Source organism: Diachasmimorpha longicaudata, chromosome 18, assembly GCF_034640455.1.
Source record: "Diachasmimorpha longicaudata isolate KC_UGA_2023 chromosome 18, iyDiaLong2, whole genome shotgun sequence".
NCBI classification, from domain to species: domain Eukaryota; kingdom Metazoa; phylum Arthropoda; class Insecta; order Hymenoptera; family Braconidae; genus Diachasmimorpha; species Diachasmimorpha longicaudata.
This window is the reverse complement of record NC_087242.1, coordinates 2,516,537-2,538,403: the sequence shown is the minus strand read 5'-3', so window position 1 is coordinate 2,538,403 and position 21,867 is coordinate 2,516,537. Positions and strand designations below refer to the sequence as shown.

Genomic DNA, 21,867 nt, shown 5'->3' with positions numbered 1-21,867 from the left:
AGTCGCCCTCAGAGGCCAGGAAAAACCCTCAGACTTCAGAAAACTCGCGAAGATAAATTCTTTATAAAATATCATTACCAACGTTTGAATTTCCGGCTTAAAAATGGCACTCATTATATTATTGTTAAAAAATATATTTTTCTAACAATTTGTGACTCCCAAACTTCGAATGAAAATCCTTCGTGAGTCCCCAACAGGTCCCAAACGATCACAATTAATTGTCTCGTAACAATGGTTAATCACCGAATCCAATGGCGTCGGCCGAATTGCCCTAGCGATGATATTTTCAAGGATATGGAGGAAAAAGGGTCATCCCAAATTCAGGCCCTTTTTGCTCCAGAAGGTCTAGGAGCCGAGAAAATCACGAAAAACAAAAAAATCGATTTTAGAATATTTCCCGAGCCCTAGAAAAATCGCAAATGCACTCCCCCGAAGGGCATGCCACATACCCCATGGTAATATCTTACCAACAGACACGTTCACCCTCGTAGTTCATGCGCCACCGCTACGAAATTCTGCAGTTGAAGCCACTCCACAAGTGTCAGCAATCTCCCTGATAATCCCTGGTGGAGGTGAGCATTGTTGACGTCTCTCAGCTGTAAATACCCCTCCGGAATTCTGTTGGTTAAAATGTAGTGGCAGAATGTACCCCAATAACGTAAGTCCTCCACAATTTATTCTTATTATCATCCCCTTCCTCTTCATTCCAATATCTAATGATTTTTATCCCCAACGACACGTTACCCTATTCGTTCCTCAAGTACCACAAAGACTCGACATTAAATTTAGGACAACTATTTCCCTTTTTCCTTCACAAAAACAATTAACCACCAAAATCGTGTAATTTTTTTGCTTTTGGGTTCATGAAAACCCATTTAGTCCCGAAATATTTAATATTTTTTCGTAAACAATGATTTTACGTGTGTCACATGTCCTGTCAGGGTCTTGTCAATGAACAGAACCCTCAATAATTCCTCAATTACGTTTATTTAATACGTAAACAATTTAATTGCAAAATCAAACATTCAGGATATTTCTTGTTTATTATATTTAATAGAAAGGATTTTTTTAAACGAGAATTCCTAAAACTTTCAATCAAAAGCTCCTGTAATTTATCTCCAGGGAAACCTCACTAGGAGAGGTCCCCAGCGGGGTCAACCAGCAGTGGAGACTGACCCCCTGAATGGCAGAGGACCTCCCGACACCGGTCATCCTCCACCTTCTATTGGAGAGCAGTTCAGGGAGTCCTGGTTGACGACCATCATTGGGTCTATTTTATTCGCCATTGGAATGTGTCTTCTCTTCTGGAACGAGGTCTGTCGCTGTCACATTTTCGAAAATTCAATTAATGACATTCTCGAAAGGTGGAGACGTTCCTCAACTACCCCTAGAGGACTAGTCCATCATCCCTTCTTCCTCATCCTGACCCAGTCCTTTTTTTTTTTGCAAAAGTCTTATTGATTTTGTACTAGAGTCACTGGACCAGTAAATGACAGGCACCACTGAATGATCAATCGAATTTGATCTTCAATTTCGAAAATCATCAACTGGAGTAGCTTAATTATATATTCTAAACTCATAATAACAAATTAGCTAAAGTATTGAACTGGATTTAGCGAATGGAGTACAGGTTTTATGTGAAAAAAACCTTGAAATCCTAATTCTAACGTCAAAATTTTATTATTAGTTTTATTATTAAAATTTATAAAATTAACAACAACATTTTATTGTGCTATTGTTAGTATTATATTATCAATTATTGTTAGTATTTTTTATTATCAATTTTATTAATTCAATTCATTAATTAATTTCAACTGTCAAAGGTACGAATGAGAATTAAAGTCTGGAAATAATTTCCACTCGATTATTATTATTATATTATTCCTTGGAAGTCGCTGGAAGAAGTAATGACAACGAAATATTGATTTCATGACATTTCGCAACAGATTTTTGTTTTTAAAGTGAAAAAATTGAAAATAAATCGTCAAAAAGTCCTCTTAGATAATTTTTTTAGAACAAAATAACGTAACTTTTTCTGTATATTCTACATATTTTTTATATATTTGTTCTTCGCAGGGAAGAGCAGCATCGGTGGCTAGATCCCTGAACGAAGCCCTGGAGAACGTACTGACAATCACAGATATGAAGACTGTCCCAAAGGAATACGAAGGGAAACTCGTTCATCTGTCAGGAGCAATATGGACGTCTGAGCCGCTCACTGAGCCTGATTATGGGGTCATCGTTGAGGGAATTAAGTTGAAGAGAAGAGTTCAAGTTTATCAGTGGGTGGAGATCGAGGAGGAGAGAACGTAAGTTGAAATGAAAATGTCAGGACTGTAAATTCCAGGGGAAATAGAAGCTCAGAATCAATATTTCATCGATTAACAAAATAATTTATGGTCAATTGTCAAGATAGGTCTTGGAATTCAAACATTTTTCCTAAGAAGATATTTTGAAAAATTCTGGCAGATGAAGTTCTTCAGTGAATTAATAAAAAAATTTAGGTGAAAACAAAATATTTTTATGTATTTAAAAAAATAAAAATTGCAAAAACAAACAAATTTGCTAATCAGGATAAAAAATTGATATATTACGGCTGATAATAATTAACAATAATAACAACGAAAAGAATGAAGAAAAATTTCAGTAAAAAATCGACAAATTTCAGTAAAAAATTAAAAAATTTCAGTAAAAAATCCAAAAATTTCAGTGAAAAATCAAAAAATTTCAGTAAAAAATCGAAAAATTTCAGTAAAAAATCAAAAAATTTGTAGTTACGCCGGTGAAATCCAAGAGGACAAGAACTACTACTACACAACCGAATGGCGTGACAAATTAATCGACTCTGACACCTTCTACATTCGCACTGGTCACGAAAATCCCAAAGAAGTGCCAATAAAAAGTCAAATCCAGATAGCAGACGAAGCTGGCATTGGAAACATTAAATTTGGTCTGGAGTTGAAGAAAAAATTCAACGACTTCATCGAGATCACCAGCGATCAGAGGCCTGACCGGCGGGACATTAAGATGCACTCCGGCCTCTACTATCACGCTGTCGATCTCTGGAATCCACGAGTTGGTGATTTGAGAATTTTATTCTCCTACGCGGGGAAGGTCGGGGAGGTCTTTTCAGTCGTTGGAAAACTGGAGGGAGGCACTGTTGTTCCTTACATAACGTCCAGAGGGGAGGAGATACTTCTCCAGAGGAAGCACAGGGTCACCGTAGACCGAATGTTTCACCTGGAGCATGTGCACAATTACTGGCGTACGTGGACCATCAGGTAATGACCAGGAACAGACTAATTGTGTTCAAATAATAGTCATTTGGGTTGAGAAATCGATACGAACGAATTAATTATGTTAAACTCATAAATTATTAATTATATTTGAAGAATTGTTAATGGAAGTAGAAGAAAATGAACTAGAGAGCCACAATTTTGGGAATATACCCTTCAACTTCTGAGAAAATCTCAACGATTTGTCATCAATTTCGAGTTTTTTTTAAATCAGTCGAATAAATAAATCAATTTTTTTTGTTTGTTAATCGAATAATTACTAATTATTATTATTTTTGTTCCAGAGGTCTTGGCTGGCTGGTCCTGTTCGTAGCAGCCAGTTGTCTCGTCAATATTTTAACTACGATAATTCAAAATTCGTCATTCCTCTGCGGGATAATAGCGATCGATTCACTCACAATGTCTGTCTCCATGTCATTAAGTCTTCTAGTCATTGGATTTGCCTGGGTGTGGTACAGGCCAATCGTAGCTCTCTGTCTAGCTTTTGCATCGATGGTGCCTTTCATCTACTCAACTTTCACGTCTTGCAATAGACCACATCCAGATAGAGATCAGTACAGGAGATTCTGATCTATTCTCGTCCGTATGTGAATCGTGAACGAGTAATTTATTTATAGAATTTGTAGTAATAAAGTTGTTTTTATCAGAAATATACAGGAAAATCGATACGACAGGGATGATTATCGGTTATTGTTGGGGAGAGGTGACAGTTGGGGATTTTTGGTGTTTTGAGACGGCCCCACCTCCAACTCGGTACCAACTCATAGTTTAATTAAAATTTGAAAATAATCGTAGATAATCAGTATTATGTTATTTAAATTTCGGAATGCCATCTTAATTGTTATGTAAGATAGTGAAAAACGATCTGAAGGGCCCTATCCGGCCCTTTTTACTCTAGGAGGCCCAGGAGCCGAGAAAAAAGCGGAAATCGTCTGACGAAGTGATTGCCTTTTAATTTATTGCTCTACGATAATCATTGTCCAAGATATCAGTAAAAATTATCTGATTCCCAATTGGGCCCTTTTGCTCCGGGCGGCCCAGAACCCGCGAAAAATGTAGAAGTACCCGTGGAGAGGGTCACCTGATCACAAATCGCAATCATAAATAAATTATTGAAATAACGATTTAATTAGAATCAAACGTAATTATCAAGCTACGGAAACATTAAAGGAGGTGCGGTAATTGGGTTTTGTAACAATTAAATAATTATTTTGTTTGTAATCTGTAATGTCAGTTTGAGGTTTATGTATCGATTTTCAAATAATTCCCACCGGACCTTGTGACCTCACAACGTGTGTTTTCCAAAATAATTATTTCGTCTTCCAAAATAATTAGATTGAAATTTTTATTTTGATGGTAAGTTAAATGGCCACTTGATGGTTTTTTTCCTGGTGCCAAATACAAACTGAATTTCTTTACCGATCGACGGTATCGACCGATCTATGGTAATAATATCGATCACCAACCGACGGCTCTTCGTTTTTTTAAATTTTCCGATATCGGAAATAGTAAATAGTAATAAATAATAAATAGTAATAAATAATAAATAGTAATAAATAGTATAGCACCACTATTACACTAGTATTCAGCGGTTAAATTTACGGTGTATAGTGATGAGTGTGTGTGGAAGATGAGTAAAGGAATAATTAGCGTGTTCGAGTAAACAGGAAACTAGTAATAAAACTAAAATCGTTGCGTCATTTCCACGAATTTTTGGCATTGAATATTCCAAATTTAATTATCAACGGAAATCTGATCTTCTGTTCTCATTACTCAAATTGACAAAATAAAATTGGGATTTGGGATCTGTCACTACAGTACCGAACACGAGATGTAATTATAAAAATCGGTATTGAAACTTTCGAAATTAAATGAATTTTGAATTCAATTTTACCGCCTCAAGGGACTGAACGAATGAGGAGGAGGCGTGACGAGATTTTATCTTGAAAAACTTTCCTGACTTGGGTATTCCGCAAGGGAATTGACTAGGAATCGTTATCAAAGATCGATATCAAAATACTAACATTAAATTTGATAAAAATCGAAATTTATTTCTCCATTAAAATCGAAATTTTAGCATTTAAATTGTTATAAATAAATAGCCGAGAGTTTATTTGGTCAAAATCGTTATCATATTTATTATCAGCGACCCGATAAAACAGATTCCGCCAAAAAAAAGTGTAAAAAAAATTTTGAAATTTATCAAAAAAACAGAAAAACGAGGGCATCAGTTATTATTGAGAAATTGTTAATGAACATTTGGGCACATCCACTGGCACACACACACACACACACGCACACACGTGCGCGTATGCGCACACACATACACATCGTTTGGAAAATGGTCTATAAAAATTGTAACGACCTTGAAGCACGAGGATATCTCAAAAATCGATATCCAATTTTCAAGGTGATTACTACAACTTCCCTACATTACAAAGTCAGGGTGAACTAATAATTCACCCTCAAAATTAAAATAAAAAAAATAAAAAAATCGAAAAATAAAAAAAAATCAAAAAATAAAAAAATCGAAAAATAAAAAAAAATCAATAAATAAAAGAAAGAATAATAATAATATATATTTTCTTTGGTGTTACAGTACACTTTTACACCTTCCCCTTTCCCCCTCCATTCTTACACTATATAAAATTTTCTTAAATTACAATATTTCTATTATCATATCCTTCTTTGAAGACATTTAAAAAAAAAGAAAGAAATAAAAACCTTAATTTCTAAATTTCATTTCATTTTTTAAATTTTATTTTCATTTTTAAATTAAAATTTTTTCTTTTATCGCCCCCCATTTCGGAAAAAGGCCTCACCATCCTGCACTTTTACGACGGCCCTGCCCAGAAAACCCACCAGACGTCGTGAAAATGCGTCAGTAAAGTGGCCGGGGGGGGGGGGGGAATGAGCACCGGTAACACATGGTGTGCATGCGTGAGGTGGCAACGCATATCCCGGTCAACAATGAATGACGATGTTGGCTACCCCCACTCATCAATTTTCCTTCAACTCAGCTTCCCCCACCGCTCCCCGGCGCAATCCCAGGGACCGCCACAGCAGTCGTACATTCCAAGCGGTCGCGTTGGGCGGGAGGGGGGAGGGAGAGGGTGAAGGCGAGGGAGGGGGACCGGTTTGCGACGTGGCTGAAACTCTAACGTATCGTCTAACGCAGATAAGTCCCCCCCACATATCTGGACTCGCCTTTTCCACGTATTTCTAACGCACTATCTCGTCTGAGTTCTATTCTGACTTTTCGCTTTTTTTTTTCTTGAACACGCGTTGTTGTCGGGGCCCCTTTGGGTCTGGGTCTGGGTCTTCCCCTTCCTGAGGCATTTTTTTTATTGCAACCAGTCTTGATGGGCCCCGAAAACGGGGTCTGGAGGGAGCTCGACGGGCGGATAATTTTTTTATTGAAGGACTCAGTGTTTTTCAATTGTGCTAATGGAATTAATTTTTTAAGATAGAAATGTCTGGGACTTGTCAGTGATTCTGGGCCTCACACAGAAACTTTATGATTCGATCATGTGGGGGTTGAAATGTATCGAATATTTTGGTTTGAATTCACGTAATTTTTATTCATATTTTTTACGACGAGGAAAATTGGAATTAATAGAAATAAACAATTTAGTTGTCGTCCTATACATTAAATTTTTTTTAAATAATCGGCTAATGGGAAAGCGATTTAAAAAAGTAGATAATTAAATTAATTGTTAAGAGAGATCGTTCATTAATTCTCGGAGAATTCATCACAGGGTAAAATTACGAAGTGGAAAATTTCCTTCGGATGAAAAGAGAAATTTCAAATTTATTTGCAATTTGTTTGAAATTATTTCAAATTTATTTGCAATTTGTTTGAAATTATTTCAAATTTATTTGCAATTTGTTTGAAATTATGTTAAATTTATTTGCAATTTGTTTGAAATTATTTAAAATTTATTTGCAATTTGTTTGAAATTATTTAAAATTTATTTGCAATTTGTTTGAATTTATTTAAAATTTATTTGCAATTTGTTTGAAATTATTTAAAATTTATTTGCAATTTGTTTGAATTTATTTAAAATTTATTTGCAATTTGTTTGAAATTATTTAAAATTTATTTGCAATTTGTTTGAAATTATTTCAAATTTATTTGCAATTTGTTTGAAATTATTTCAAATTTATTTGCGTTTTTTGATAAAAATGTCTTCCAACGTTACTGCAGAAAATGAAATTGATATTCTGATGAAAAGCGCATTTTCATCCCTCTCGCAAAAATAGTTAAAGTCCTGGTCGGTTGTGGTGACGGAAAAGGAGTTTAAAGGGCGTGAAAGACATCGACGTGCGGGTCCTCACTTCGCGTTTAATCCGATGTGTGGGGTTGATGTCCGAGTCTGGACGAGTGACAATAACCGGACGCCATTCTCCATAATGAGGCATTCATAATACTTGGGGGGGAGGGGGATGAAAGCCTTTTCTATTTTCCCCATTCCCACGCTCGTGACCTCCACAGGAAAAAAAAACAATCATCACAAAGTGAATTGTTTAATAAATTTTTTAATAAAAATTCTGGTCAAGTTGGTCTGTTGTTAAGGTTGTGGTCATGTGGATTAAATTTTCGAGATTTTTTGATGATTTTTTTTTTCATACATAGCTCACCAAATTCGGGGGATTTGGATGAAATTTGAGGAAACTTTGGGGGGTATGGACCCAATTGGGGAAGTTAGAAAAAGAAAATTGGATAATTTGAATGAAATTTGGATGAAATTTGGGTAGTTTGCGCTAAATTTGGACTAACTTGTGGTAAATTGGACCAAATGCGGACATTTTGGACCAAATTTGGGTAATTTAAACGAAATTTGGATCAAAGTTGGGTAGTTTTCGCTACATTTGGACTAATTTTGGGCAATATGGACCAAATTCGGGGGATGTGGACCAAATTTGAGCAAACTTTGGGCGATATGGACCCAATTGGGGAAGTTAGAAATACACTTGGATAATTTGAATGAAATTTGGATCAAATTTGGGTAGTTTTCGCTAAATTTGGACTAACTTGGGGTAAATTGGACCAAATTCGGACATTTTGGACCAAATTTGGATAATTTGAGCGAAATTTGGATCAAATTTAGGTAGTTTTCGTTACAGTTGGACTAACTTTGGGCAATATGGACCAAATTCGGGAAGTTTGAACCAAACTTGGGTAATTTAAACCAAATTTGGATCAAATTTGAGTAGTTTGCGCTACATTTGGACTAACTTGGGGTAAGTTAGCCCAAATCCGCGCAGTTTGGACCAAATTTCGACTAACTTCGGCCAATTTGGACCGAATTCGGGCAGTTTGGACCCAATTTTGATACTTTCCACCAAATTTGGGCTAACTTTGGGCAATTTGGCCGAAATTCGAGTAATTTGCGCCAAATCTGAACTAGCTCTGGGCAACTTGGACCAAAAAAATCCCTAGAAATTTGACAACTTCATTCCAACCCTGAAATTTCTCGGTGACTACCAGTTTGCACCTCCTCGCCTGTCCTAGAACCGGCATTTTATTTCAGTACCAGGAATATCTGTGATATCGTAGCCCTCTCGTTACGGCATCGAGGGCAATGAAGAGTCAGCTCGCCCGGTTGATGATGCGACTGATGACCTCTGAAACGATAATTACGTACCACACAGTGACCTCAGATATTTTTCTCCAAACTGAAGATCACGACAGCACTACAAACACAATTGTCGATCATCAGGCGACAAATACGAAGAAAACAACATTCGGAGTATTTCAATTATTATTATTATTATTAATATTTATTTTTTTTGATGTCACAAATTCTTCTTTGTTTTACATCCTCCCCAGCCTCTCTTAAAAATCTCTTCTATTTTAACTTTGATATTCACATATACATATAGCTCTATATAAACAAAAACAAATGTCCTTATTTCAATTATTAATTTACACTCATTAAAAATTATTTTTGTTCATTTTTTTTTTTGACATAAGTGGAAATTACTAACAGTCATTTGAGGTATGTTAGACCTTATGGGGAATGTGGATCGTTTCCCTGGGAGCTGTGTTTACGTTAATTAAGTGAAACAGCTCTTGGAGTCGAGTCATTTTTAGCACAAAATAATTATTAAAAATTTTGAAAAAGTCATTACTTTATTTTTGAGTTGATGTTGATGGTTTTTAGTGTATGTTTAACCAGTAAATTTGGTTTTATTGTATTGAGGACATCTTCGAATTGGAGACTTTTTATGTGATTGGAAGGGGCACATGAAAGGGTCCAACATCACGTGCTCACCACCTTCAGATTTAATTAATGATTTAATTAATTTCAAGGGTATGATGATGAGTTTATGGTACCACTGTCAGACGTGAACTGAAGGCATTTCAGATCATATTTTTAAATAAGTGTAAATAGAATAATCACAATTACCAAAGGAAATTATAAAGATTTGAATCAATGATCAGGAATTATTCAATAATTAATTAATAATTAATTAATAATTAATGATGTGGGGTCTGTCTCCCTCGGAATATCATCCGACTTTCCGTTGTTTTCAAATTGTTAACAACAAAATTGCAAATCAATTTTTTTTTTGGGAATTTTGTTGCTGAATTTGTTGAGAAATAAATAATATTTACAGGAAATTATGTTGCGGTAATTTTGACGAGGGAAATTACTCCGGTCAGCGGGAAATTATATGAGGAATCATTCGACATTTTCAATGATAACTGACGAATAATTAAATACTAATTAATTAATAAAATTAATTAATGTAATCAACTAATTTCGAATTTATCAGAAACAAATATTTTTGTGTTCCTCATTGTTTTCGTTCTTTTTATCACAACTAAAAATTACATAACAATAATTTTAATTAATTACAAAATCAAATTTATAAGGTACCCAAAATTAGAGGAATTAGTGAAGATAAATTGTTCGGTAATTTAGACTTAAAAAAATATTTCGAGAAGAGATCGAGTGAAGAACGTTCGAGTCGCCTAAGGGAGACCTAATTCCCCCGAAATTTCCAAATATTTGATCAAAATGACGAAACACTCGCACTTGATTCGGCGTCATTTTATTCTTCATTGTGTGGTGGTGGGGCCCCATGTGAAACACCTGCAAGAATTTTCATGAAAAAAAAAGGCCGAACATAAAGCCCGTCCCCACTACGACATTTTCCTCGGATTTTTGGTGGAAAGAGTCGCATGACTGCAGCAGGCAGTGCCCAGGAGGGGGAAGGTAGTGGGTATCCTTTTTCTCCATCGGGGTTGTGAAAAAGAAGACGAGAAAAAAAAAATCGAGGGCCTCACCACACCCTGGGGCGCTCCCCTCCTACGACTTTGTCCATTGGTATCTGAAATTGTGAGTTTAGCAAAATTTAGGTTTCGTATATATTATATGTTATGTATTGTCTATTACATATTATTACATATGTGTTATGTATTATGTGTTATATATTGTGTATTAGATGTTATATATTTATTTATGTATTATATTTAATATTTTTAATATTTTTAATTACATTTACTGTTTTTTTTCAACAAAAATTACGAAACAGTTTGACGTTTTTTTATTATTTTCTGTAAAACTTTCGCAATGGAATTAGGGACTTAATTTTTAATAATTTTTATGGAATGTTAATTGAGATAATTTGAAGGATCATTTCAGTTGTTAGGAAATAGAAAAAAAAATAATAAAAATTGAGGATTTAATTAAAGGAGCTGGATAATGTTGATGACGATATTTTTTATATCAAACGATAAATTCAGGAGTGATCCGGTGAATTTATTGTTAGTACTGTAAACAATTTTTTTGGAGTTAAGGGGTTATTACTGTTATCTATTGATTTTTCATATTTTAAAATTTTCAAAAAACGGGGGATAACATTAATGTGAAAATTGTACCATTTTTAAGTTTTATTATTATTTAATTTTTTTAGGGATCTTTGCAAAAATTAAGCAAAATTTGCCAGAAATTTTAAGAAATAGAGGACGATGTGTAGATTTTTGAAAATGAATAATTGTAATCCAAAACGTTATATTTTTTTACGTCCATCTGACTCTGAAAAAACAATGTTTATTAACTTTTTTTTGGTTTGAAACAGAATTAATTTGAAATTCATTAGAGTTTATGGAAAAAATTAATAATTTCTCACCGAGTTATATTTACTTGAATCAAATAAAACACCTTTTGGAGTCGAGTCATATAAATTCACCAGAAGAATGAAAAAATTGATTTTTTTAAAACCCAATAATGATCTCCAACTGAAAAAATTTTTATTTTTCTGAATAGATAAAAAGTTAGTGCTCATGAAATAAAGACATCGATGAGTCAATATTTTTAAATTGTTGTTTCTTGGAAAGATGACAATCTTTGAATTAATCTTCTCATCCATCACATTTTAACGAAGTTTGTAATATCCAAATTTGTGGATAATTACCGTTATCTGTGATTACGTTATTGTTAATGAATATTTTGTTGTTCTGGGGAAGAAATATAAAGTTCTCCCAACTTGACGATATCTCATTAGAATCTCAAAGTATTTTACACGTAACAAGATCCTCTCTGATTCGCCACATTAATTTCTCAGTTCAATTATAATTAACTTGAAAATAACGTAGAGACGTCTTGATTACCATAACCACATATTCAATCACAATAACAATTTTGGTTTTCGACTGCACCAACGAATTTACGGAAAAAGAATACTTGTGGTTGATAAGAAACCAAAACCTCTCGTTATTCCAATAAAATAAAAAGAAATTCGATTCTCAAAAAGTTCTGTTTCCTTCAATCAAATTTATCTCAAAAATTTCTCCATAAAATTAATGTTTTCCACTTCAACGTCGACTTTTCAAAAATAAATCGTTTCGTTGACGCAAAAATTTCAACAATTTCAGGCCCTTTGGCAACTAACAGCCTTCATCATAATTATAAAGATAATTATAATAGTGATGACAGTTATTAACTGTAATTATACTAATGAATATTGAATATATTTATTCCAAATGCGAATGGCCATTAAAATTTTTCATCATCACCGTAGTCATCATCACCATATGCACGAATAGTGCACATGACAATAGATAAAACTGTGTCTGTGTGTGTGTTTAGTCCAATACTCGTGTCTATTTCTCAGTCTAAAAATTTTCCCCCTCCACTGGTAGTTTTTCATCGTTGTGATCTGTCTCTCTCGGTCCCTCGATTTTTCCGAATGCCTCGGGTCCCGACGCGGAGGGGAAAAACATCGGATTTTTCCCCTCTCTATCAACTCGACCATTTTCGGCTTCGACCTTTCCCCGTCCTTTATTCCCATCCACCAAAAAATCCCTCACGATGAACAACTCGCTTTCCCAGGCCCTAGACCCTCATTCCAGTCTTTCCAATACACCATTTGAGCGTTTGTCGTTATTCGCGCACCATCTTTACTATTTCTAACGTCTCAGTGAATTTTCTCACATTATTTTTCGCCCAATTTGGATTTTAATTTTGTGGTGGTACAGTGGGGGAAACTACAACCGGTAAATTTTTCCTCTGACAGTGAAAATTCCTGGAACTTTAGCCCATCGCGTCCATTTTCTTTTTTTTTTTTACCGGAATTGAGAGAATTTTTTTTTTTACGCCGAAATTGCGCGTCGCAGAATTGTGAGTCGATTGTACATTAGAACGTAAGTGTTTACTGCGCTCTTTTCTGCGCATTTTTTTTTTACTGAAATAAAATTCTCAGTTAAAAAAACAAATTTTTTGGAATTTTATTCCGCTTTGAACTGAATTTACCGCCAATTTCCACCACTCGCGAATTTTTTTTCGCGGTAAAATGGCGCAGGGGGAGTGGGAAGTGGGAGAGGGGGTGATTTTGAATTTGTTGTTTATTGTTTGTTGTTGGGGAGAAGTTCCGACGCAAAAAGACGCGATCGATCTGCGGAAACCGACGCGCGACGAGAATTTCCCCGAATTTTCGCTGAATTTTCATTCAGGGGTTTGGGATTTTCTTCGATGGCTCGCAAAATCGATTTATTGAGAGATTCCGATTATTCGCATTTGTGATAAGAGATATTGGCAAAGTGTGAGAGGTGGGCGGTGTGCAAAGCCCTTCGATCTTGATTTTCGCGTTTTTGACGATTTTTCACGATTTTTGGGAGTGAAAATTTGACTTAAAAATAACATTATTAAGGTGGGATTTCGGAAATGTTGCAAAATTATTTATTACATTATTGTCGTGACAATAACAAGTTCCATTGACATCCGATTGTTGCGTTTTCACGATAAAACTCTCCGGAATGAACGAATTTGATTAAAAAAAGTAGTTAATTGCGGCATAAATTATGAAAAAAATTGCAAAATAATTTATTTTGTGGTGTAGATTTTGAAAAAATTGCAAATTGATTTATGTCATTGACGTGACAATAATAAATTTCATCGACATCCGATTGTTACGTTTTCATGATAAAACTCTTCGAAATGAAAAAATTTCATTAAAACAATTAAATAATTGCATTATAAATTCTGGAAAAATTGCAAAATAATTTATTATATTTTTTTAATAACAATAAAAAATGCTATTAACATTCAATTATTGCATTTCTCCGACAAATCTCTTTGGAATAAAAAAATGTTAACTTTAAAAATGAAATAATTGCTTTGGAAATTCTGGAAAAAATTACAAAATAATTTTTTATATCATTTTAATAACAATAAAAAATTCCATTAACATTCGATTACTGCGTTTTTATGACAAATCTCTTTGGAATAAAAAAACTTAACTTCAAAAATGAAATAATCGCGTTGGAAATTCTGAAGTAATTGCGTTGGAAATTCTGGAAAAATTTCCAAATAGTTTATTATATTATTCTCGTGGCAATAAAAAATTCTATTGATATCCAACTCGAAAAACATCAATTCTGTGAAATTCAACCTGGAGGGGAGAAATAACAGCGATGAGTCGTACATACTGAAGTGGCGACGCCTGCATTTGTGTGGGTTAGTCAGGCGTTGGGTACACGAAAAATTTTTGTGTGTCGGACAGGCCCAGGCAAAAGTTTATTCGCCAAAATAAATGAGAAATCGTGAAAATCGTTGATTTCCCGGCGATGGTAACGGCGATTTCTTTCATCGGCTCCTGGAACAGATCGGAGACATTAATTTAGCGCAGAGAGGATCCGGGAAATTATGTTTTTGGGGTTTTCATGCAAAAACAATGGGAGTTAACTTTTGGCGAGGATTTCTGCACCAACCGAATGGCTGCAGATGTCCCTGAGTCGAATGATCCACCAATCCCGTGCAAATGGTCATATTCCGGGTTCTGTTTGTTAGCTTTGGCCTTGCTAAGTAATTACGCATACTTTTGCTATCGCTGGGGGCAAAGAAAAATAAATTGTTATTAATAATTTACGTGAATTAACGTGATTGTTTTGGGATTCAAAATCATTACGATTCATTCAGAAATTGCGAAGTTTTTAATATTTTTTTATTAACAATTGTTGCAGAGATTGAAAGTCTTGTTATTGATAAATTATTAATTAACTAGTTTAATTATTGAATAATCCTCAGGAATAAATAAATATTCGATTCATTTTTATTTAAAATAATGTTGAAGAACAGTTTCTTTCTATTTTTATTTTATTTTTTTTGTTGTGATTGATTTGGAAATTTCGGTTTAATATTTTTTTATTAACAATTGTTTGCAGAGATCGAAGGTCTTATTATTGATAAATTATTAATTAACTACTTTAATTATTGAATAATCCCCAGGAAGAAATAAATATTCGATTCATTTTTATTTAAAATAATATCGAAGAACAGTTTCTTCCTATTTTAATTATCATTATATTTTTCGATTTTGGAATTGTTGCAATTGCTTTGGAAATTGCCAATTCTTCGATTCTCTTTCAATCCACTATTCATCGATATAAACCCTGAGGCCCTTAGCTTCGATATTTATTAATCCAGACCAATTGACAACCAAAAAAATTACGAATAAATTCTCTAAAAATCCCAAATCACAACTTCGTCAATACCTTTTGCACCCGACAAGTCCAACTAATTTTATCAAATACAATCACAATCAATCACCTTGTACTTCCCTCCAATATCCCAAATAATCACCAAAGTCATCACCATTTACTTAAAAAAAATGCCCCCGAAGGTCGAACATCTTGAACGTCTTTTTCGCCACGATGAGGTCCCAAAGATACCACAACCGTGATTCACGCTTATCAGCACCTGGCATTCCAAAATGCCCATTACCCACGTCATTAGATAATGACCCATTCGCAATTACAAGAGATATTTTTTCAAATTCCAGCTTGACTCACTAAAAACAAGTAAAATGGACGCATCACCCCATCAGCAGTACTGCCTCCGCTGGAACAATCACAGTACAAATCTCCAAACAGCCTTCAACGATCTCCTCCAGAAGGAGTCGTTCACGGATGTCCTCCTGGTGATGGAGACTGGGCCAGCAGCGACAGCCCTCAAATGCCACAAAATGGTGCTGGCAGCGTACTCCGCCTTCTTCCGGACCATCTTCACAGAGGTCCCCTGTACTGATCACTCACTCCTGCTGCTCCTGCCAGGTGTCAAGGGCTGGGAGATGCAGGCAATCCTGGAGTACATGTACCAGGGTGAAGTCTGTGTCGTTCAGGACCGAATCAGTGATCTCCTGAACATCGCCAAATTTCTGAGGATCAAGGGGCTGATTGACGACGAGCCACAGGACACTCACGACATCGATTCACCCCCACCATTGATCACCAGCACTGACTACAAGAAGATCAACGGAAAAAGGCGTCGTAAACGTCGAAGTTCACCACCGAGTTCACCATCGGTTCCATATTATTCCTATCCAATGTCCCCTAACCTCGACACACCCCCAGCTTTCATCCCTCCAACTGGCTGGAATCAACTGACAAATTTGTCTCTAGCAGCGGAGTCAGTTCTCAATCCACTGCTGGTACAACAGGGATCATCACACGTGTCAGGAACTTACGAGGCTGGTGACAGTGGTCAGAATGGTGACACTGAGATTTTGAGGAGTGTTTTGGGACAGAGTCATGCTGACAGCTCGCAGAGCTTGACGAATCCGGATGATGGACTTGATCTGCCAGGTGGACTTAATGGACACAGTGCATTCACTGCTGATGTGGGGGTGAAGACCGGGACCAAGAGACGATCTTCGCAGGAGCATCAGCGGAAGAGCAGTAAGTTGAGGGTCATTTTGATGGGGGGAAAGGGATGATTGAGGGGTGGAGGTGGAGGGTATGGTGGGGTCTGTTGATCAAAGATCTTTCGTGGGTGTTCAGAAGTGTTGAGGGGTCTTGGGAAGGTCTTCGTGGGGATCCAGAAGATTCGTTGGAAGGTTTGGAAGGCAGGAGTTTGTCTGTGAAGATGTCCTGAGGTTGGTTTGGGAGAATGATCTTAGAAAGCTCTTCCAAAATCTGGAGATTCTTTTTTAAAGGAGTCTTCAGACAACAATCGTCTGCTGGAGATCTCCTGACGCATCTTCCATCAAAGATCCAATCTTTGGGGAACCTGCTCAATCCTTGGAGAATCCTTTGGCGTCACCAATGAACTCTTCCAATGAATCTTTCCAAAATTCTTCTGATTTCTTCTAAAAGTTCTTCGACAAACAGAATCTTCAAACTATCTAAATAAATCTTCTAAAACCTTCCCAAAATTCTTCCAACCAATCTCTGATTCACCACCACCTGACACATCTTCTATCAAAGATCTAAAGAATCCTTTGACGTCACCAAAGAAATCTTCCAAGGAATCTTCCCAAAAATCTTGAACAAACAGAATCTTTGAACTATCTAGATAAGTCTTCCAAACCCCCCAAAATCCCTCCAACTAATCACTGACTCACCACCTCCTGACTCATCTTCTCCAAAAGGTGGAAAAAACTACAAGCTGTACTCAAAGGAGCAGATGGCCGAGGCGATAAGGAAAGTGGAGAACGGCGAGTGTGCCCTGGCAGTGGCCACTGCCCTGGGCATTCCATCTCGCACCCTCTACGACAAAGTCAAGAAAATGGGAATAAAAACTCAGCGAACTGGGAAACGGCATCGCAGCAGCAGCACCAGCGGTGCCCACTTTCCCCACGGGATAGGAGGCAATCGAAACGGGGACATCTACCGAAGCACCAGAGACCACGACGATGCATCAATGGCACTGCTGGACATGGCCCAAGGTCACGGCCGTCAGCTCCCAGAGACGACAGAAATCAGCTTGGAGAACGTGAAGACAAGCCCTAGTCCACCACTCCAAGAAGAGGCTCATCAAGTGTCCGAGAACTCCGACGCCAATTCACCTCCTGAAGATGCCAATGAGAACGACGTTGATGCTCAGGACCTCTCGGTTCAGCGAACGAATGTCATCGTATCACCTGGCCATCACCACATCAAAGAGGAGAACGATGACACATCCCAGGACTGATACGATGAATCATCGGAGCAATTGTTGTGAGACTGAGAGGGACGATATCTTTTCTCTTCCCTTTGTTCGGAAGACAGACTGAGAATGATATGGTGTTCAGACTGAGATTGATCTCTGATTGTGATCAACAAACACCTGGTGAAATGGTAATATTAATTCACTGATAGAACGATTTATTTATTCCAAACGTAACTCGTTGCTGTCAACGAATGGTAAAGTTCAAAATGACGAAATGAAGTCTCGTTGATAGTTGAGGAATGTCCTCAATGGAACGACAAAAGTCAAATCTCAGGTTTATCGAATACACATTCATTAACTATAAGCTAATGAGCGTTTGGTGGAACCAAAAGAGTCTAATGAACAATTAAAGTCGATTCGTTCACAACAACTAATCAATTCTATCAGTGGATTGACGTAATATTATCGGTATTTTTAATCAGATATCAAATATTTGGGGTTTTAGATTTTTTTATTCAGTTTTATTTATTTATTCTACGGTTTGATGATGAAAATCGTTGGACATGTGTCACGAAATGGCGCCGAGCATTAATTACCGAGAGAAAAGTCTCGTAAATTCGAAGGAATATATTTTGTTGGATAAATGTTATTTCGAACGAAACTAAAATTCCATTTTTTCAATATTTTTTAAAATATTTATTCAATATTTTTTTTAATATTTAGTTTATCAGGGGGTTCCCCTGTAGAGCTCAGATAATGACATTCGTGTGAAAATGAGTCATTATTCCACTAAAAATATCTTATTGCATGCAATTGATTTTCAGATCGACGGATTTCGATACATTAAAATAACAATTTCAATGCGATAAAATATTCAGGGAATCGAAAGGAATAATCGATAGATTTGTGATCGAACGATGAGGTTTCTGTTTGGGGCCTCAGAATCAACGACTGAAGCACAAGTCCAATCAGGCAATTAATTTAAAGTCCCCAGATATTTCGTACCGTCAAGGACGAAATAATTATTCTGTTGGTACTATTGAAAAACAGGGAGTGTTAAATAAAAAAAATAATCCATCGGTTTTACTACATTTTTCTCTCAGTGGATATTTGTACGGTAGTTGGGCCTTAAGGCCCGGTTGGAGGTCATGTGATCGCAGGTCGCGAACGTCAATAAACTATTGAAATTGTGGTTCGATTAGAGTCAAACATAATTACATTCCTACGAAAACAATAATTGGGTTTAGTAACTATTGAATTATTATTTTGGTCGCCATTTGCAGCTGTAGTTTGAGGTTATGTTGCAATAATGCCCACTGGGCCTTAAGAAAAAAATATATTTTTATTTCGATTCCGGCGGATCGCTCGATTAGTCGATTGGGCCTCGACTTGAGGACTGAGTAGGTGACGATCAATCGACCTATGATCGAGTGGTGATCGATAGGTAATCGACTGCCAGTCAATGATTAGTCAATTGTACATAGACTTGGCCTCAGCAATGGCCTTGGGATACTGTGGCAATATGTTCAATAAACAATTAACCGTCCACAATCATGTGGAATCGGTCTTCACAGGATTATAAGACTGATAAGACCACCGAGACTATTAGCTTTTAGGTGTGATGTTACCACCAATAGATAAGAACAGCTCATTGCGACTTTTACTATCAAAGATGGCTGCACGGCCGCCATTTTGTCGTCAAAATTATGGAACATGTGGAGTTCTACAGAAACGACCAAATTTATCGGATGGGGCTGTCGACAGCGGTCATCCGATAGTCGAATGCTGGTAGATCACGAATCGATTGGTTTGCGATTAATCGATTAAGAATCGACCATCGATCGATCGAGTTCATCAGCTAATCGAATGCTGGTCGATTACGACTCGATTGTTTTGCGATTAATCGATTAAAAATCGACAATCGGTCGATCGAGTTCATTCGATAGTCGAATGCCGGTCGATCACGAATCGATTGTTTTGCGATTAATCGATTAAAATCGACCATCGATCGATCGAGTTCATCAGACAGTCCAATGCTGATCGATCGCGAATCGATTGTTTTGCGATCAATCGATTAAGAACCGACCATCGATCGATCGATCATTGACCATCGAGAGCTGATCGACTGCCATCAACTAGCGACCAAATTGTTCAAAACGATAATTTGGGCTCAACGGGGAACAGGAAAATTCCCTGTTGGGTCACACTCGAATCGCGATTAATCGATCTATCGATTATTACCCCTCCAAAACGAGGAATTGTGAATGTCCAACGATTTTCTTAAACTCAAAACGAGTCAACTGAGCTCATCTCCAGTTCTGATTTCTGATAAAAATTCTCGAAATCCAGAAACGAGAAAAATTTTCCTCTAGACTTTTCCATAAAATTTATTTTGGAGTGATTGGATCCCACCAATCGCCGAAACCTTTTCGATATCTCAGATAAGATGACTAGAGATGAGTTAATTAGTCTCGTTTTGCAACTTCTTTAGAGATTCTTAATCTGTTCCAAACTTCACGTGATTTTTAAGATTTTTTTCAGTAATTTTTATAAAAATTTTTATTTCTGTGCGGTATATTTTCAATTAATCGGGAGATACTGCACCTCTGACTTGAAATTTCATGTTGTTTTATATGTTCAATATTCTCTCGAAGATAATTATAACAAAATGTGAAAGATAATGGGGGGAACGATTGACCGTCCAACGGCAAGAATCGTAACAGCTCATGTAATAATGGGATCTGTACCTTCTTACGTACTTACGCGATCCCTTATATATCGTACTCTTCGATTGAAAATTTATCAATAGTATAACTTTGTTGTTCCCGATATTTTATAGGTATTAAATAACTCCAACCAGATATCCATTAACTTTAACTAGACGAATTAAGCAGTGAAGTGGTAACACGAGATAAATCGTCTCATCTCTGCGCCGAGTTTTTGAGCGATATCTCCGAATCTATGAGAGCTAGATAAAATTTGATAAGGACATTTGTTGTAGAGCTTGATTTGCTCTACAAAAAAGGTCCTCACAAAAATTTTGCTATCTCTTCTAGATATCGAGATATTCATCAAAAAGTGGAGGGGTGATGAAAATTGAATTTTCCTGTTTTACCACCTCATTACTGAATTGATCATCAACACTGAGAGATGATCAATTATTTTAATAAGATTGTTAATCACTAGACTATTGTAGTATAATGTCTCGACACTAAGTATTGAAGAAAAGTGCCTAGATTCCATAGATTATCGACTCTACCTCAGCATTATCGATTAAATCATATTCGCATGGAATTAGCTGATTTTAATTGTAATTATTATTATGTCATAAATTCACTTGTAATTGAATTCGTCAGGATGATTCGTTGTTTGACTTCTTCTTGTTCGCGTTTATAGAAAGTTAAATGTTGATGAATAAATGATTTTCGTAAAATATTATTATTCAATAACTTCTGCGTTTGTCAATGAACAATCGATTTTAACTGTTGATTCTCATGTCCATTGATCAATGGAATAAATATTTCCGTAATTGGGCTAAAAACATTTGTTAGAAATTAATTGTGGAACAAATTCACTGGAGATTAGGACAAGAAATAGGAGAAATAATTTTTTTTTTGTTAAGATCTTTTGTAACTTTAGGGGAATGATCAGTTGGGTGCGTTCTTTAAAATTGTAAAAATTGTCTCCTCCATGTTTTCCTGGTGATTCAGTATGTCAACCGTTGGATTATCTTCCTATTCATGGTCTACTTTGATAATAAATTTATCAGAAAATTCCAGATGTAGAAATTCCGTCTTGAATTAGAATGAAAACACGATAATTAGAACAACTTCGTTCAGTATTTTAAGACCTGACGCAGACGCTTTTAGGAGGGGGATAAGCTCTTGGAGTTTAGGACGTTATTTAGTCCTTTGAATCTCGTTGTTCATTGTCATGAGTCCCAATAAAACTGATTGTTAATCCAATAATCTCCGGTTGTTTATGTAAAGGTTAACAAAAGGAACCAGTTAAAACATAACTTCGAAAAGAAATCGAGTGTCTTCATGGTAGTTTTTTTCGACTCTTCAAGATCAATTTCTCATTCAGAATTTTTTTTCTCACATTCGATTTTTTTTATTAATCGACTTCTGGACGATGAAAAATGATGTCCCCCCGGTTTTATCCATTAGTCCAACAGTTTCCAATGGTAACTC

General features: G+C 36.0%; 2 protein-coding genes and 2 long non-coding RNA genes across 4 annotated transcripts; 2 read left to right on the top strand and 2 right to left on the bottom strand.

The window, feature by feature from the left end:
• The first annotated feature begins 512 nt into the window (after positions 1-512).
• On the top strand, positions 513-3,967 carry LOC135170832 (transmembrane protein 43 homolog). The gene is made up of 5 exons (XM_064136904.1): positions 513-658; positions 1,123-1,314; positions 2,077-2,309; positions 2,775-3,281; positions 3,581-3,967. Exons 1-5 carry the CDS (start codon positions 644-646, stop codon positions 3,864-3,866), a joined length of 1,233 nt encoding a protein of 410 aa, XP_063992974.1. The 5' UTR covers positions 513-643; the 3' UTR covers positions 3,867-3,967.
• A 5,056-nt stretch (positions 3,968-9,023) lies between these two features.
• LOC135170836 (uncharacterized) lies at positions 9,024-12,179 on the bottom strand. Its single transcript, XR_010300442.1, has 3 exons — positions 11,724-12,179; positions 11,439-11,547; positions 9,024-10,637 (listed from the first exon to the last, which is right to left on the bottom strand). It is a non-coding gene; the product is annotated as an uncharacterized LOC135170836 (long non-coding RNA).
• A 133-nt stretch (positions 12,180-12,312) lies between these two features.
• Positions 12,313-21,668, top strand: LOC135170830 (protein bric-a-brac 2-like). Its single transcript, XM_064136901.1, has 3 exons — positions 12,313-12,951; positions 15,588-16,482; positions 17,175-21,668. The coding sequence occupies exons 2-3, from the start codon at positions 15,612-15,614 to the stop codon at positions 17,714-17,716; spliced, it is 1,413 nt and encodes a 470-aa protein (XP_063992971.1). The 5' UTR covers positions 12,313-12,951; positions 15,588-15,611; the 3' UTR covers positions 17,717-21,668.
• Positions 14,171-15,682, bottom strand: LOC135170837 (uncharacterized). Its single transcript, XR_010300443.1, has 3 exons — positions 15,598-15,682; positions 14,518-14,636; positions 14,171-14,402 (listed from the first exon to the last, which is right to left on the bottom strand). It is a non-coding gene; the product is annotated as an uncharacterized LOC135170837 (long non-coding RNA).
• Positions 21,669-21,867: the final 199 nt, after the last annotated feature.